This window comes from Nothobranchius furzeri, chromosome 13 (genome assembly GCF_043380555.1).
Source record: "Nothobranchius furzeri strain GRZ-AD chromosome 13, NfurGRZ-RIMD1, whole genome shotgun sequence".
Taxonomy (NCBI): Eukaryota; Metazoa; Chordata; class Actinopteri; order Cyprinodontiformes; family Nothobranchiidae; genus Nothobranchius; species Nothobranchius furzeri.
Window position 1 is genome coordinate 32,644,077 of NC_091753.1, and position 15,054 is coordinate 32,659,130.

General features: G+C 42.1%; 1 protein-coding gene across 7 annotated transcripts in view; it reads left to right on the top strand.

The window, feature by feature from the left end:
• Positions 1 to 15,054, top strand: part of agfg1a (ArfGAP with FG repeats 1a) — a 36,572-nt gene that overhangs the window by 20,446 nt on the left and 1,072 nt on the right. Inside the window, exons 4-14 of one of the 7 annotated variants that reach the window (XM_054743405.2) lie at positions 1,700 to 1,868; positions 2,453 to 2,615; positions 4,406 to 4,525; positions 5,356 to 5,427; positions 6,718 to 6,933; positions 9,306 to 9,489; positions 9,571 to 9,650; positions 9,852 to 9,956; positions 10,276 to 10,320; positions 11,714 to 11,869; positions 12,058 to 12,152. In XM_054743405.2, the coding sequence (XP_054599380.1) occupies positions 1,700 to 1,868; positions 2,453 to 2,615; positions 4,406 to 4,525; positions 5,356 to 5,427; positions 6,718 to 6,933; positions 9,306 to 9,489; positions 9,571 to 9,650; positions 9,852 to 9,956; positions 10,276 to 10,320; positions 11,714 to 11,869; positions 12,058 to 12,152 (1,405 nt within the window). The remainder of the gene's footprint in view (positions 1 to 1,699; positions 1,869 to 2,452; positions 2,616 to 4,405; positions 4,526 to 5,355; positions 5,428 to 6,717; positions 6,934 to 9,305; positions 9,490 to 9,570; positions 9,651 to 9,851; positions 9,957 to 10,275; positions 10,321 to 11,713; positions 11,870 to 12,057; positions 12,153 to 15,054) is intronic. The other 6 variants (XM_054743406.2, XM_054743407.2, XM_015951775.3 and 3 more) reach the window with 6 other exon arrangements.

Consider the following 15,054-nt stretch of genomic DNA (forward strand, 5'->3'; position numbering starts at 1 on the left):
CCATCTTCACCTCCTCAGTCACCATGTGGTACGCTGGAGCTACCACCAGGGACAAGAAGAGGCTGCAGTGTGTTGTACACTCTGCTGAGAAGGTCATTGGCAGCAAATTCCCCTCCATACAGGACCTGTACACCTCCAGGACAATGAGGCGTGCAGGTCGGATGATTCTGATTCTTAGAGATAAGGTGTTAAGCTCAATCATGTGGGAGGGGCTCGAAGTAGACTTGCTGCTCCACCAGAGGAGCCAATTGAGGTGGCTCGGGCGTCTGATCAGGATTCAAATTCAAATTCAAAGATACTTTATTAATCCCAGAGGGAAATTAGAGTTTCAGTACACACAATTCTGAGATCAGACATACATACATAGGCATAGACACATGATAAGAATTGGTGACTGTGGTCATTCGCAACCCGAGTCGCGCTACCTTAATAGAGATCAGAGGGGTTTACATGAGGATTGGGTCAGGTGGAGGAAAAAAAGGCATTTCAGAGTTACCGTCCACAGGGAGGGCAGCTTTGCTATGCAAAAAACACCTCAGACAGAAATGCAACAGACTTCAGACATCACACAACATAAGTGTCCACTAGGTGGGGAGGTAGGGTTGGGGACTCTCCTCACATCAGTGCATGCAGCCGCGATAAGCAGCGCTCGTCACCTTTGTTTGGACAGGGGAGGGAGGTAAGTGGGTTAGAGAGCACAGTGACTCCTGGAAACGATTCAACGGCCTTCACCGGTCGCAGTCCCGCCCAGGCTGGGATAGGGAGACAGAGTTACCATGGCGACGGCAGCATTCCACATTTCTTCTGAGGGGGTAGTAATTACTACAGCCTCACAGGCTCAAGGGCACCAGATTCAGATAAGAACTTGTTTTGGGGCCAGACAGAGATCATTTCCTCTCTGTCTTAAAGTTCTGTTGATCTCCATCCCCTCTCGATCCAATAATGGCGTAGTTAATCAATCCCAATCCGTGCTGATCCGTCAACTTTATCCTTGATGGCATCAACCTTCTGTGCCAGAGTGAATCTCAGCCAAAGTTCTAAGCTTACAACTCATCTTGACAGTTATGAGTTTGTGCATTCACAGCGTGGTGTAATCCATCCCTGAGCTCCGGGATTGAGCCAATATTCCTCGACAGCTCATTAATTTTCTGGTAAGCCAGCTAACCGCTCAGGCCAAACAGCACGAAACCTGACACCAATACCATGAATATCCAGACGTCTTCAGAATCCTCTATAGACAGTTGAGAGAAGCATATCAGGTTCCACTGTTTCCAGGAGTCCATGATATACCCAACTGGATCTGTTCCCAAGGGGCATCCGGGAGCCCCTTCTCCCGTTATCATCGTTGAAAAAATTTTGTCAATCGCATTGAGAGACCAACTGACCAGGTCCATTTGAATAGTTTCCAGTTTCCAGAAAAAAATGCAGAAGCGCCGTACACCCAAAGACAGACAAAGAGCCTTGTGATATGATAGGGAGGAGAGGAGGAAAAAAAAGCATCTGAACTCTCCAAGAGCCAGAAGAAGAAAGCATCCTGGATTCTTTTTGATAGTGTAACCTAAACAATCTAAACCACTAAATGGTTCCTGAGTGTGGCTGTCTCTGCAGCTCACCACTCCGCCAGGGGATGGATCAAATGCAGAGAACAAATTCCAACTAGTGGGACTTTAACGTGACTTTAACTTTAATCACTTTCTAGGTTTGTACCTCCTGAACAAGCCAAGGCGGTGGCCTCCGTCCACGCCTGCATCTCTGGTTCCTCCAATAGCGGCAGCACCAACAGCACCCCCGAGGTCCGACCGCTCAAAGCTCTGCTGGGAGACTCCGCTCCAGCTCTGCACCTCGGCAAGAGTACACCTCCAAATCAGGTGGACACACTCATACACACACAAGTGAAATAACATTTCTGGTCAAAATTAAATCAAAGAAACTTTAATTTCCAGGATGTAGATCAAATCTCACCATGATTTCATCGGACTGATTTCCACCAAGTGTTTGGTTGTAATTACGTGTTTTTACTCCAGGGCTTTTGTTTTGTAGATTTGTTTGATAATAAATCACTAGATGATGGTCCTAACTTGAACAAAAACTTAGTGAAATCACTTTGAACAGCTGTTTTGGCAGTAAGCACGAACCAGGCATTTATAGTGATAAAGATTCAGCCTGAGGTTGAATTCATGTCTGTTTAAAATGCCAAAACCAAGGTAAGTTTTTTATTTTATTTAATCTTTACAAAGGTATGATCCTTCAGTCCAGCCTTTAAATCTTATTTTTATGTAACTTTTGCAAATCAAAGCACAAAATAAAAAGAAGGACAGTAAAGATGTACAAATGAATTATAAACTGCAGTCAGACGGACGTTACCCATCAGGCTTCTTTGTAAATGTCTCCATTTCCTTTCACGGATGATCTTAAGTGTAGGTAACATATTCAAACCCATCTCGTCTACCAGTCTCCGGTGGTGAGCCGTGGACAAACCCATCCGCAGCAGTTCCACGACAAGAAGTTCGACCTCCTCAGTGACCTGGGTGGAGACATCTTTGCTGCCCCGACCAATGTGAACACGGCTGCCAGCTCCAGCTTTGCTAACTTTGCACATTTCAACAGCCACACAAGTAAGAGACTAATAAATAACTCGGCTAACGATTTTTAAACAAATACAAACTATAATGAAGCAGTTATTACAAACTAGATGTTTATTACAGCAACTGAGTCAAGTTTACATGCAAATCACTTTATTATCAAACTGGATTCCATTAATGGATGCTTTACGCTCAAACCTTTCATTTTAAAGTATACATATTTAGTCTATTTTCCAAATTTGCTGGCCTAAATTTGCTTTTCTGTTAATATAAATCAATCAGACATTTTACTTCTGTGTAACTTGCCTCCTAAAGTCATTCTAAAAAACTCACACAAACGTGGTTCTTTTTACGTATTTAAGTGGTTCTCTAGAAAGTCTGGAGCCAAATGCAGCTCCAGGTGACTCTTAAACTGCAAAGAGGACGTTCAAAGGTTATTTCTATCGTCAAACCTTTTAAATATTGTTAAAAGACAAACAGAAGGAACTAAATTAAACTTGGGAAGGAGTTTCTGAAGGTTGTAGGAACTAGTGAACTCCCTAAAAGACAACAAACGTTTCATGGATTTATCTTCATTTGCTCAAAAGTGCACTAAGAGCATTTGCTTATTCAATATTGAAAGGTGGTAAGAAGTAAGTCACTGTGCTTTGGGTGTCATTTGCTACTTGTTCTTCAGCACAAACACACGACACAGAAAGCCATTACCAGCTGCTGCACCCATAAACTAGCCTGGCCTGCCAGACTCCTCCTCTGTTTAATTCTGCACACAGAAAGAGTCTGGGAACTCTCCTATTCAAATGACCCCACCCCCTGAGAATTCTAACCGAGCCAGTCAGCGCTGAGTAGCGTACGTCACACACCACAATGCCGAGTTTGTCATAAACATGGCGACTGAAGCGGAGTACGCTGCGGCTCTTTCCTCTGGTCTAAATGACTTGGACACGTCTTTAAAAGAACAAGTAGAAGCACTAAAAGCCTTGTTTCTAAAGAAAGATGTTTGCGCTGTCGCCAGACGTCATTTTTGACTACAGCTAAATAAACTACAGAGCAGGACGTCACACACAGCGACACTCAGTTTCTCATAAAAAACAAAGACAGCGGCGGAGTTTCCTCGGTTCTAAGTGACTCAAATGTCTTTAAAACCACAAGTAGAAGCGCTAAAAGAATTTCTTCTAAAAAAATAAGATGTTTGCGCCGTTGCCAGGCAGTTTTTAATTTTTTTTTACTACAGCTAGAAAACTACAGCGTCGCGCGGTACAGTCGGCATTTCTGTCTTTTTTCTAATTGGTTACTTTTGAGCTGCCTAGTCCCGCCTCTCAAGTGCCTCTGCCTGCGAGTAACCGGACTCTGTCTCTGTGCAGAATTAAACAGAGGACGAGTCTGGCAGGCCAGGCTACCCATAAACAGCTATGTGTTGCTAGGGGTCCAGAGGTGAAGATCTGCTAGCAGTTTGTAGCTAATTTCAACATTTTAGTGACTGATAAATGTCTCTGTGTTTTAGGAAAGTGGAGAAGCATTTAGAGCTCTTTCTTTTATGCAACTCTCCATGGTTACTGATTTCTGGGACAGAGGGAAGTGACATTATTTTCTGTGGTTAGAAATAAACTTTTAGCAAATGAATCTCCATGTGAGTACACATGTTGTAGTAGTGAATATTACACACCCAGATCTACAGAGCCATCGTGCAAGCCTACAGAGTAACACCACCACTCGCATACGCTTCATAATCCATCATATTTGTCTAAAGTCCTCCATTTGTTTTATGTCACGTGTAAATCCATTCATGCTCTGCTTTGTGGCTCATCTGTCTGTCTGACCTCCAGCGACACAGAACACCAACGCAGGTGCAGACTTTGCTAACTTTGATGCTTTCGGGAGTGCTTCTGAGACGAAGTGTGGTTTCCCGTCTGCACCTCAACCCCCATTTCAGCCCTCCACCACAGGTAGAGCTCATTTATTTGAACGGATCATTTAGACGTTAAACAGTTGCAGCCAGCACAGTGTGGCATGTTTTGTGTGGAACCATCATTTCACTTTATCTGTGTTTTCCAAACTCTTTCAAATGTGCAGTGATCACCCATCGACTTCTTCATTAAAACTGTCTGTACACCCAACAAATTCACATTCCTGAGCTGTCCATTATTTGGCACCTGCTGACTTACCTGTAGAAACAGTGTGGGATTTTTTTTATTTCTGACATACTTTTTAAAGTCGTCTTCATTAGAATGACCAGTTTGGTTCTCAGAAGTTCACCCACAAAATATCAGTTTCTGTTAAATATTTCAAAGTTGACGGTGATCCCTGCTGAGTGATAATACAGGTGACTACTTCTGGCATGAGGATTGTGGAACTGCCTTTCAGAAGCTTTTAGGGATGCTAAAAAAATGAAAAAACAACCAAAATGCTACATTTAGTGTTGTTGTGTTTTCTGGTTATGCTTTTCCTTCTCTGTTCTTTCCCCTGCATTGGTGTATTCCTCTTAACAGTTCCAGGGTGCTGGTGAGCTACATTGCCTTGTTGACTGGGTGTGGACCTGTGTTGTTCTTTCCCTCTCACCTCTGTAGTTTTGAAAGTTCCTTCCTTTGCTGCTTTTGTGGCTGCAGAAGTCCAACCCATCTCAGATAGTTTTCATACTTTGCTACAAAAGCATTAACTTTGCTTTATGACTCTTTGTTTTCACCACTGGTTTGGTTGACTTGTTTTCCCTTCTCTGCTCCATCTTACGTTGCTCATTTCACCATTTTTCTTTCCTTCCTTTTGATTTGTCTGCCAGCGTTCACTGTGCTCTCATCCAGCTGCAGTATGGGTGAGTTTGCCACTGCTCTGCCTCTTCGGGGTGCTCACAGTAAGTCTCTCACTGAGCTCGCCCTCATGTAACCACGCCACCATCTCTCTGATCTTCCCTTTTCAGGATGGTACTGCTCTGTCTGTCCATATGTTGGCCCAGTTAGTTGTTCTGAATGACACGCAACTGTTCTACTGTCTGAAGACTGAAATGTAGCTCTGTTAGCTTTGATCATTCAGGTTCTATAAATAAAAGATATAAGAATCGTGTAAAAATGTGGCAGCGCCAAATAGGAGTCATGAGGATATCAGTGGGATTCTCTTGGGAATGACAACTCTGACAGTCTGTTGCATCACTTATTTACAATGATTCATATGGTTGGATATTATTTTGGATTTAGATTGTAATACACCGAGTGGTCCTGTGTAAAACTTCCCAACCCTTTAATGTCCACTCTAGGGAAAAAGCCATACTTTAGGGCACTTTTTATTTATTCTTTTGATGAAATAAACATAATGCAAGATAATCTTAATGTAAAATACAGTAAAGTTATAACTTTTTATTCTAACATTCTTGGATACATTTAGTAGATTTGAAGTCGTAAAATAAAAACATCTAAAATGTGCTCTACCAAGTAGCTGACCTGCCAGTTCCAGGGTTGACGATGCTAGACTCTCCTAACCTCTTATGTGCTCTTTAGCAACAGCATTGTCTGAATCTCAGACCTGTCATTTATTTTTCAAAGTCTGAAAAAACTGTTGAATCCTCAGCCACACACACACACACACACACACACACACACACACACACACACACACACACACACACACACACACACACACACACACACACACACACACACACACACACACACAGAGAATGAGAAAAGGCAGAACAAAGCTTTTTCATTTCTTAAATTTAGCTGTTTTAAGTATCGGCTCCTCCTTTCAGTGACAAACATCACCCAGTCTTCACTGATCGTTTACCTTACTATCCATCATTTTAATCAGATGTCTGTGATTTGTTTATTTTTGTTAGGGAACCATTTGTTTAGAGTTCCTAAGATAAGATCACATAAAAAGTGCCTTGTACCCTTAAGCATTTTCCCTCGTCAAAGTCTATAAACTTCAAGGGTACTATTGGTGTGTGACGCCTTTGTTAGGATGTGACAGACCTACAAGAAAAAAAGGCGCCTGTTAATGTTTTAGCTACAGATGTTTACTTCCATCTATGACTCGGATAACGCCGGCGTCCCTGAATCTTCACCAATGCATCTTTATCTATTATTTTGTCTCAAAACAATAATCAAGGGCTCCCCTTATGACTATTTAATCTCTCTCTTCCATGCAGGTAGCACCTCAGGGGGACTAGCAAATGCCAATTTTGCAATTTTTGACAACTTCCCCAAATCGTGTAGTGCTGACTTTGGATCCTTCAGTTCCTCCTCCCAGAGTAACCACACAGGAGCTGGCTGTAGCCCTCTACAGAGTGCTAGCGTTCCTGTCGATAGATACGCAGCTCTGGCTGACCTGGATAACATGTTTAGCTCTGCCAATACAGAGCAAGGTAAACTTCTCTGGCCAAGCCGTTTTTCATAGATCTCCACAAGACAGCAAGAGGATTATTGAGTTACTCTCAGATTTGAGGCTCTGAGTCTTTTTCTTCCCAAAGCAGGATGCAATTGAAACAAATCGGGGCAGAGTTTTATAATGTACACCTAATTTTGATCAGTCAGTGGTCTGTTGTATGTAATGATGGCTGCACCTCCCCATAATCCATACCCTGGCTTTAGTAACTCTGAGCCAGCCTGCAGGAAGACCGGAAGCTCCTGGACTTTGTGAAAATGCCTCCTCGCTTTCAAAAACCACATTTCTGTTGGCTTAGAAGCTTTAAACAAACATGGTCAGAGGTCTGGCACTCAAGCATGGGTGTGTTTAGGCTCTTTAAAGTTTATTTTCTGCAAGACTTAACTCTTTAAGCGCCAAAGTCGCAGAATTGCGACAAGCAGCAATGTTGGATTTAATAAGCCAGAGCAGCAGAAATGAGCCCTCATGCAGTTCACATGTTACACAGCGGGGTGGCAGACACCTGTAACTTCAATACAAGCAGCATTTGTGGGTGTGTTACTATTCAAACTTTTGGAGTATTTAGAGCTTGAACCCCACCCACCAGTCACAGAGTCGCGGGGCTTGACAGAGCAGTCAGACCGAGTGAGAGCGAGCGAGTCGTAGAGGAAAGAAAACACAATGCCGAGACGAATGTTCAGTGCTGACGAAGCTCTTCGTCTAGTACTGGCAGATTTGGATTCAGAGGAAGACTATTTCCTTTCCGAGGATGATCTGTGGCCTTCTAGCGAGACGGAAAGCGTAGCTTCAGCGTGCAGCAACGGGGAGTCTGTCAGCGACGACGCGGTTACACAAGCAGCCCATCCAGCCCTTACCTTGTCCGATGTTATGCGTCACCGGGTCCGGGGTCGGGGGAAGAGACGTGGCGGGGGTTGGGGGATGTGGTGGCGGTGATCGGGCCGGTGAAAACTCCGCTGGTGATCGATTCAGCCCCTGGGGTGTAATCCGCGGTAATTGGAGCCGGAGTGGGAGGAACCGTGGGAAAAAAATCACTGCTAGCAGGGGGGTGGCCCAACACAGACTCAGTGGCAATAATAATGATGATGGCTGGGTTAGTTTGGGAGAAGAGGAACAGTATTCCAAGTGGATCAGGCATTTGGATTACCCAGTTGGATACTGTGGAGACAGGGATCTGTCAAATTCAGAACACATAGATTTTCTGTCAGTTTTTTAGGATGAAGAGTTCTGGACCCTCATCACAACTGAAACTAACCGATATGCTCACCAGTATGTAGAGAGGGAGGAACTGAAATCTAGCTCCAGATATAATGACTGGTACGATGTAACTGTCCCAGAAATGAAATCGTTCATTGCCATTCAGTTCTGCATGGGCCTTGTGGAAAAGCCTGAGACTGAGGATTATTGGGCTGGCTTTTGGCCAACATACACACCTGGCTTCAGCAAAGTGATGTCAAGAAACAGATTTGAGATCATCTTTTCTTTTCTCCACTTTGTAAACAATGATGAGTGTGTTGAAAGGGGTCAGCCAGGTCATGACAGACTGTTCAAGGTGCGCCCCATTATTGAGATGATAATTCCACGCTTTTCATCCATCTATGGTCTGCAGAAAGAACTGTCCTTGGATGAAATGACCATCACATCCAAGGGAAGGTCTTCCTTGAGGCTGTACAACCCCAAAAAACCAGAGAAATATGGCTACAAAGCATTTGTTCTGAGTATTATTTTGTTTATAATTGTTATATATATATATATATAAACAATTATAAACAAAATAAACCAAAGAAGAGATGAGTGAAATGTGTTCATGACACTGAAGCACCAAAAACAGTGTTCTTTATTGATACGCAGTAAACATAACAAAATACCAATAAAGTAATAAATATTATATACATATATAGTTATATATGTCTACATAGGAATATGTATATATGTGTCATAAACAATAACAACACTAAGAAAATAAGACAAAAAACAAAAAAACAACAAAAATCTGCAAATGTGATCCAATCCAATATGGCTGCCACCTGATGACGTCATAATATTCAAATTATGTGAGTGAATTTGTTCCTATCACAAAATTTGGCTCATACTGAAGATTTTTCTAATTTACAATATTCCTCTGTCTCTAACCAGATTTAAGCTACAAGCTCGATATAAAAAATCATATTTTACTGAAATAACTATGGCGCCTAAAGGGTTAATGTCTCTGCTAGAAAATGCAAATAACCAAACATTCATTCCCATTATTTTTAAATATTACAGCTCTTGGGACCGTTTGGGGCTTTGACTAATTTTTTTGTATAGAGGAGGCGGGGTGAATCTCTGATCTGCTTTCATACGTTTCCCTTTTAGGAGGTGGGATTCCAGGAGGGGTGAGCTCTGTGGCGGCAGCAGGAGGAGCTGCGGGTCTGCCTCAAAGGCAGCTAGGAGGGACCACCGGGGGAGACCGCTACGCCGCATTAGCAGAGCTCGACACCGCCTTCAGCTCCTCAGCTCCTGCTACCAGTGTTTACAACACCTCCAGCACCTCACAGGGGTAACGACACTTCTGATAACTATTACAGACGAAAGCATCAAACAACTCCTCTCTCACCATGATTGTTTTTCATGACTGTAGCGGCGTGTTTGGATCAGAGACAATGATGTCAACAGCACAAGCACAACAAGCCATGCCTGGTGTGGTTCAGGGTTTTGGAGGTGATTTACTGATGTTGCTGATGTAGTTGCCATTTAGAGAGTTGTTGAATTGAAAAGTTCCGGTTTAGGAAAAATTTATGTTGCGCTTTTCTGTGATTTTTCTCCGTCAGCTAAACTGGTGTTTTTTTATTGCATAATATTTTTTATTGTTTTAGGTTTTTCTGTCATGTTTGGTAACTTGATTTTTTTTCTGTCTACCAGCACCATCAACTAATCCATTTGTAGCTCCTGGTGTTGCCCCAGCTGCAGCTCCCACCAACCCGTTCCAGTGCAACGGCAGAGCACCAAATGTGGCAGCTGCTGCAGGTGTGTGTGTGTGTGTGTGTGTGTGTGTGTGTGTGTGTGTGTGTGTGTGTGTGAGTGAATCCAGTTAGTCTGCTACTTTAAAAACTAGCTTTCTTAAATAATATTTCAACAAACAGTAAACAAAATTCTGTATCAGACTGCACACCTAAAAATGCCCATGCTAGTTTTGCTAGGAAGTCAAATGAGTGGTGAAAACATGCAAAACACCACCTTCTCTGAAAATTTGTACCTGTGTTGATCTGTTTACTCGTAGGATAAAAGAATTATCAATGTGCAAAATTTCAAACTAACTCTTCAATTGTTTTACCATGCTGGGCAGGCTTGATGAGTGCTCTGCATTGGCAGGGTCAGGCCCCCACCTTTGGTAGGTTGCTGTGTGATGTCTGCTTCCTTTTGAACTCTTGGGCCCTGGCTTGAAAATAACAACTAAAATATGCAGGATAGTTGTCCTTGAACTCTTGATTTGGTGACCTCTGACCTAACTGCCTGCTGGGTGGTGCATAGAGCCATTGATTTTATGTTGATATGGTGTTGAACTGACAGATTTCCAGGAAAGCCGGATAGATCCATCTGAGAGGTTCAGCCGGATGTGGAGTTTTTTCATCCCTGTGCATCCCAGAACTCATGTTTTTGGAACACCTTTTTTTTTGCAGTTGTATTCATGTTTGTATAACTTCAAAATAACTCCCAGTCTGTGCATCATCTGATGGATTCCAGATTAGAGAAAGGTTGCAAAGAAGTTGAGATTCAGTAGAGACTACAGCTTTGTAGAGCAGGTAGATTAACTGACTGTTGATGTCAATTATGATCTGGGTTTTCAACGATCATTAAAACAAAATTAGTCGAATATGAGCTTCTCCTTCACTGCACCATCACGTTACATCGACTAACCAATCATAAACCTGTCTTGGTTGATCTCACTCCACTCACATAATCAGTTGTTTCACAAGTAAAATAAACTCAAGATTATAATTTTTGCCATAATCAAGCAGCCCCCCCCCCCCCGCTCTGTGACCTTTGACATTAACTATGATTGTCTCAGCATGCGGGCTGCATGACTACACATTTTAAAACACCCTTTGAGTTTTTCTGGATAAAATCTTTTTTTAAATAATCTGTTTGGTGGACCTGGTGTTTTGTCTCAGTGAGAAACGTGTTGCAGATCTTAACATATTTCAGTTTGACCAAAGTTCAAACGCTCCTTTGCATGGACAGATTTTGGTTATTTGCTTTTGAAAAATGAAAATGTGTCAAAACCCCTTGTTTTCCTGGTCTCCGTAGTAATTCCAGTCATGGACTTGACTGATTGTGTTTTAGGTTTACTGTTTACAACAGTTGTTTTGTTACTCAGGTGCTGTTTAATCATAAAACCCAAACTACTAAACCTACACACGATTTCTGACTTGCCTTGCCAACACAAATGCATTCATGCATTTAAATGTGTAAACATTTGGGGCTGTCAATTTGTTTGTTTTCACACTGAACCAAGCTATGAGTTCTAAACCCTCATCTAGACAACTAGGAACTTCAGAAAACATTCATGTTGGCCAGGCCATCACAAAGTGCTGAGTTTTTCTGGTTTTGAGTAAATGTCCTGTAATCAGTGTCCTCACGTTGGGTTAAAAGTGAAGAGTTCTAACATACTGATGCTCCAACCTATCGGTTTGCTGATGCTTGATGGTGTTTGTAAAGTACCACATCTTCTTTTTAGGTGTTTTTGAGTCTCTTCTGTGACTTGTTGCTGTTTTGTTATATAGCACCACCTTTTGGCACGGGCTCCATGAGTATGCCAGCTGGATTTGGGAATGCTGCAGCCTTCAACCTACCCACCAGCTTTAGTGGAACATTCCAGCCACCCTTTCCTGGCCAGGCTCCTTTCCCTCAGCCTCCTGTGTTTCCTCAGCAACCCAACGGTATGTGTGTGTGTGTGGATCATGTATGTTTAGACTTGGCTACATCATCAGTTAGGCTGAAGTTTACATCTAAACCAAACTTTATATTGGTTGCATTGACCATGGAGCCCAGAAGTCCCCGTTTCTCTCTTACTGCTGTCATTAAGTGATTGTGTTACTGTAATACTGCTGATGTTCATGTTTTTCAGGGGGAGGATTTCCTGCCTTTGGCCAGGCCAAGCCTGTCGTGACTCCTTTTGGACAGGCTATGGCAGCACCAATGGTTCCTAACAATCCCTTTCTGGTTAGTATGGTGGCCAAGTGAAATGATATAGTCAGAACGAAACGTGCTTCAACACAGAGATGGGTAAAGAGAGGCAGATTTCATGAGCAGATTTCATTAGAGCCTCGTCTCCGTTTGTTCTAGTTTATTCTGATATCTCAGTGGGTTGAAGGTATGGCTGTTCTAAACTATGTAAATGAATACGGTCTTATCCTGAATGGCCTTCAGTTGGAGAGGTTGTTTATCTGACCGGACTGATAAGCTAATGGCTAGTCCAAGCAAAGGCAAGGCCAAAGTGTGTTGCCGCCCTCTTATTTTTTTTTAAACTTTGTACCACTATCAATGGGCAAAAGAGTAATTGAAGGTTGAATATGGAAGAATTGAATAAAAAGCTGCATTTAAATAAAGTAATACCTCAATGGGGCATTTAGAGGTGTGCAGAATGAAGCTACAGTATTTCCTTTAAAAGCTATATTTTAATTTTAAAAAATCAAGTATTTATTTTGACGGGCACAACACTGGGTTTATGTTTACATCTACCATCCAATAGAGGGCACTGTTGTGGGTTGCCAGACAGTCCACTCAACACAGCGAGGCTGGCACTGTGGAACATGGCAAACTCAGCAAGTCAAGCAGCTGCTTCTAAGCCCAGAAGATGTTATAACCTTCTCAAAGTAGGAGTGACTGTAAAAGATCTAAAACCAGCGTGAGTTTAGGTCAGGGGTCGGCAACCCGCAGCTCTAGAGCCGCATGCGGCTCTTTAGCACTCTCTAGTGGCTCCCTGGAGCTTTTTCAAAAATGTTTGAGAATGGAAAAAGATGGCGGAAGAAAAGAAATTTTTTGTTTTAATATAGTTTCTGTAGGAGGACAAACATGACACAAACATTCTTAACGTTTTTCAGTGCTGTAAAAATGTGTAGAAAAATATTAAATTTCAACATTTCTGTCAACGAAGATTTGCGTCATAGCCTGCGACACACGTTTCTATCAGCCGGGCGGGATGCCAGGCAGGTGGCTGTTGTAAACAAATCGGCGGCTGTGTGATGGGCCATGGATCCCAAAGGGAAAAAGAGAAAAATAACTGAGGAGAACAGAGGATTCAACGTTTCTTGGACCGAATCATTTGCATTCATTGCCAATGCAGAAGGATTGCCTGAATGTTTGCTCTGTAACGAGAAGTTGTCAAATAACAAAAAGAGTAATGTGGAAAGACATTTCCAGGGAAGGCGTGCTACATTTGCAGCCGAGTATCCAGTTGGGAGTGAGAGAAAAAGTGTGATTGCATTACTTCTGGAGAAATTACAGGAGCGCAAAAATAGATTTAAGAAGTGGATTGCATCTCCAAACTCCACTACTGCTGCAAGTTTTGTTGCAACCGGGGAGATAATAAAGCGTGGAAAACCGTTCACAGATGGTGACTACATGAAGGAGTCGTTTTTATAAATGCAGGCTGCGTTTTATTGCACTGTTTGTTGCCCCGATGAGGGGCACGTAATGCACGTTCCATTTTGTTGTTTTTTCGAATCCTAAAAAGAAAAATGACATCAAAAATCGGATTTCTTTATTGCATTTCTTTAATTTCATCAAAGCAATGAAACATGACTCATTAATATTGTAATGAAGTTAAACTTGAGGCGGCATCGTACAACAGAGTAGTCACGTGGTGCGTCATTCTCTACAGGATGCGCTACAGGGAAAATAAACATTTAATCATGAAGGCTCATTATGTATTTGTAGCCAGCTTAGTCATTTTGATAGTAGGTTAATATAGATACATACAGCATGTGTTACAGTCATTATAAGGCTTATGTAAGGCTTTTAATGTTTTGCAGCTCCAGACATATTTGTTTTTTTGGTCCAATATGGCTCTTTCAACATTTTGGGTTGCCGACCCCTGGTTTAGGTGAAGCCTGCAACAGATGGACCCAAATACAAGTTCATGTATCTGCATTTGGTATCCCGACAGCTGGAAACCTTGTTCTATTGTTGCAACTACAACCTCCACACACTAGATATCGCTTTGGTGTTCATACTACATATTCTACCTTTAATAGTTTTTTACTCATGGTTCATATATTAATTTAATTCCTCGCAACATCAAATTGAATCAGAAATGCAAACAAATGATTTATATCTTAGCTTCTGCAGGAGCCATTTTTATTTGTGTATTATTTGTGGTCCAGTAGTTGAGGTCACTTAGGCAACAGCCTTTTTAAATGCCAGCTGTCGTTAGGCTGGCACGTTTTTACTGACTTAGTCTGGTGTCATTCCTGTGGTATGTAGCGCCAAACATTGAACACACTCAGCTCAACTTTATTTATAAATCACGCCTTACAGGCAAAAAGATGCCACCAAGGCGCTACACTGATCAAATAAAAACATAAAACATTAAGTCCAGAAAATAAAACATTGTATCACACGATACAGATAAAAATACAATGAGTAAAATCGCTATAAGTAAAACAATAAAACCAGTTAGAAAGGTTAAAAGACAGGTCATAAAAATATGTTTTTAGCCTTGCCTTAAAAACCACAACAGAGGTGGAGGCCCTTATGCTCAGAGGAAGCTTATTCCAAAGCTTAGGACCTGCCACAGCAAAGGCCCTATCACCACGCGTCTTTAGATGTGTTCTTGGGACCGAGAGGAGCATGAGGTTCTCCGAGCGGAGTGACCGTGAAGGGGTGTAGGTTGAAGTAGTAACACCAAGTAAGGAGGGGCCAAACCATTTAACGTTTTAAAAACTAGTAAAAGTATTTTAAAATGAATCCTAACATCAACGGGCAGCCAGTGAAGCGCACACAAATAAAGATGGCTCTGCCACCAAACATGAATGCTTTAAAATCATTCCTTTTGCTGAGGTAAGAAATATATTTATCACATTGTCTAATTTTAATCTGAATATGTGCATCTCTGTAATTCCAG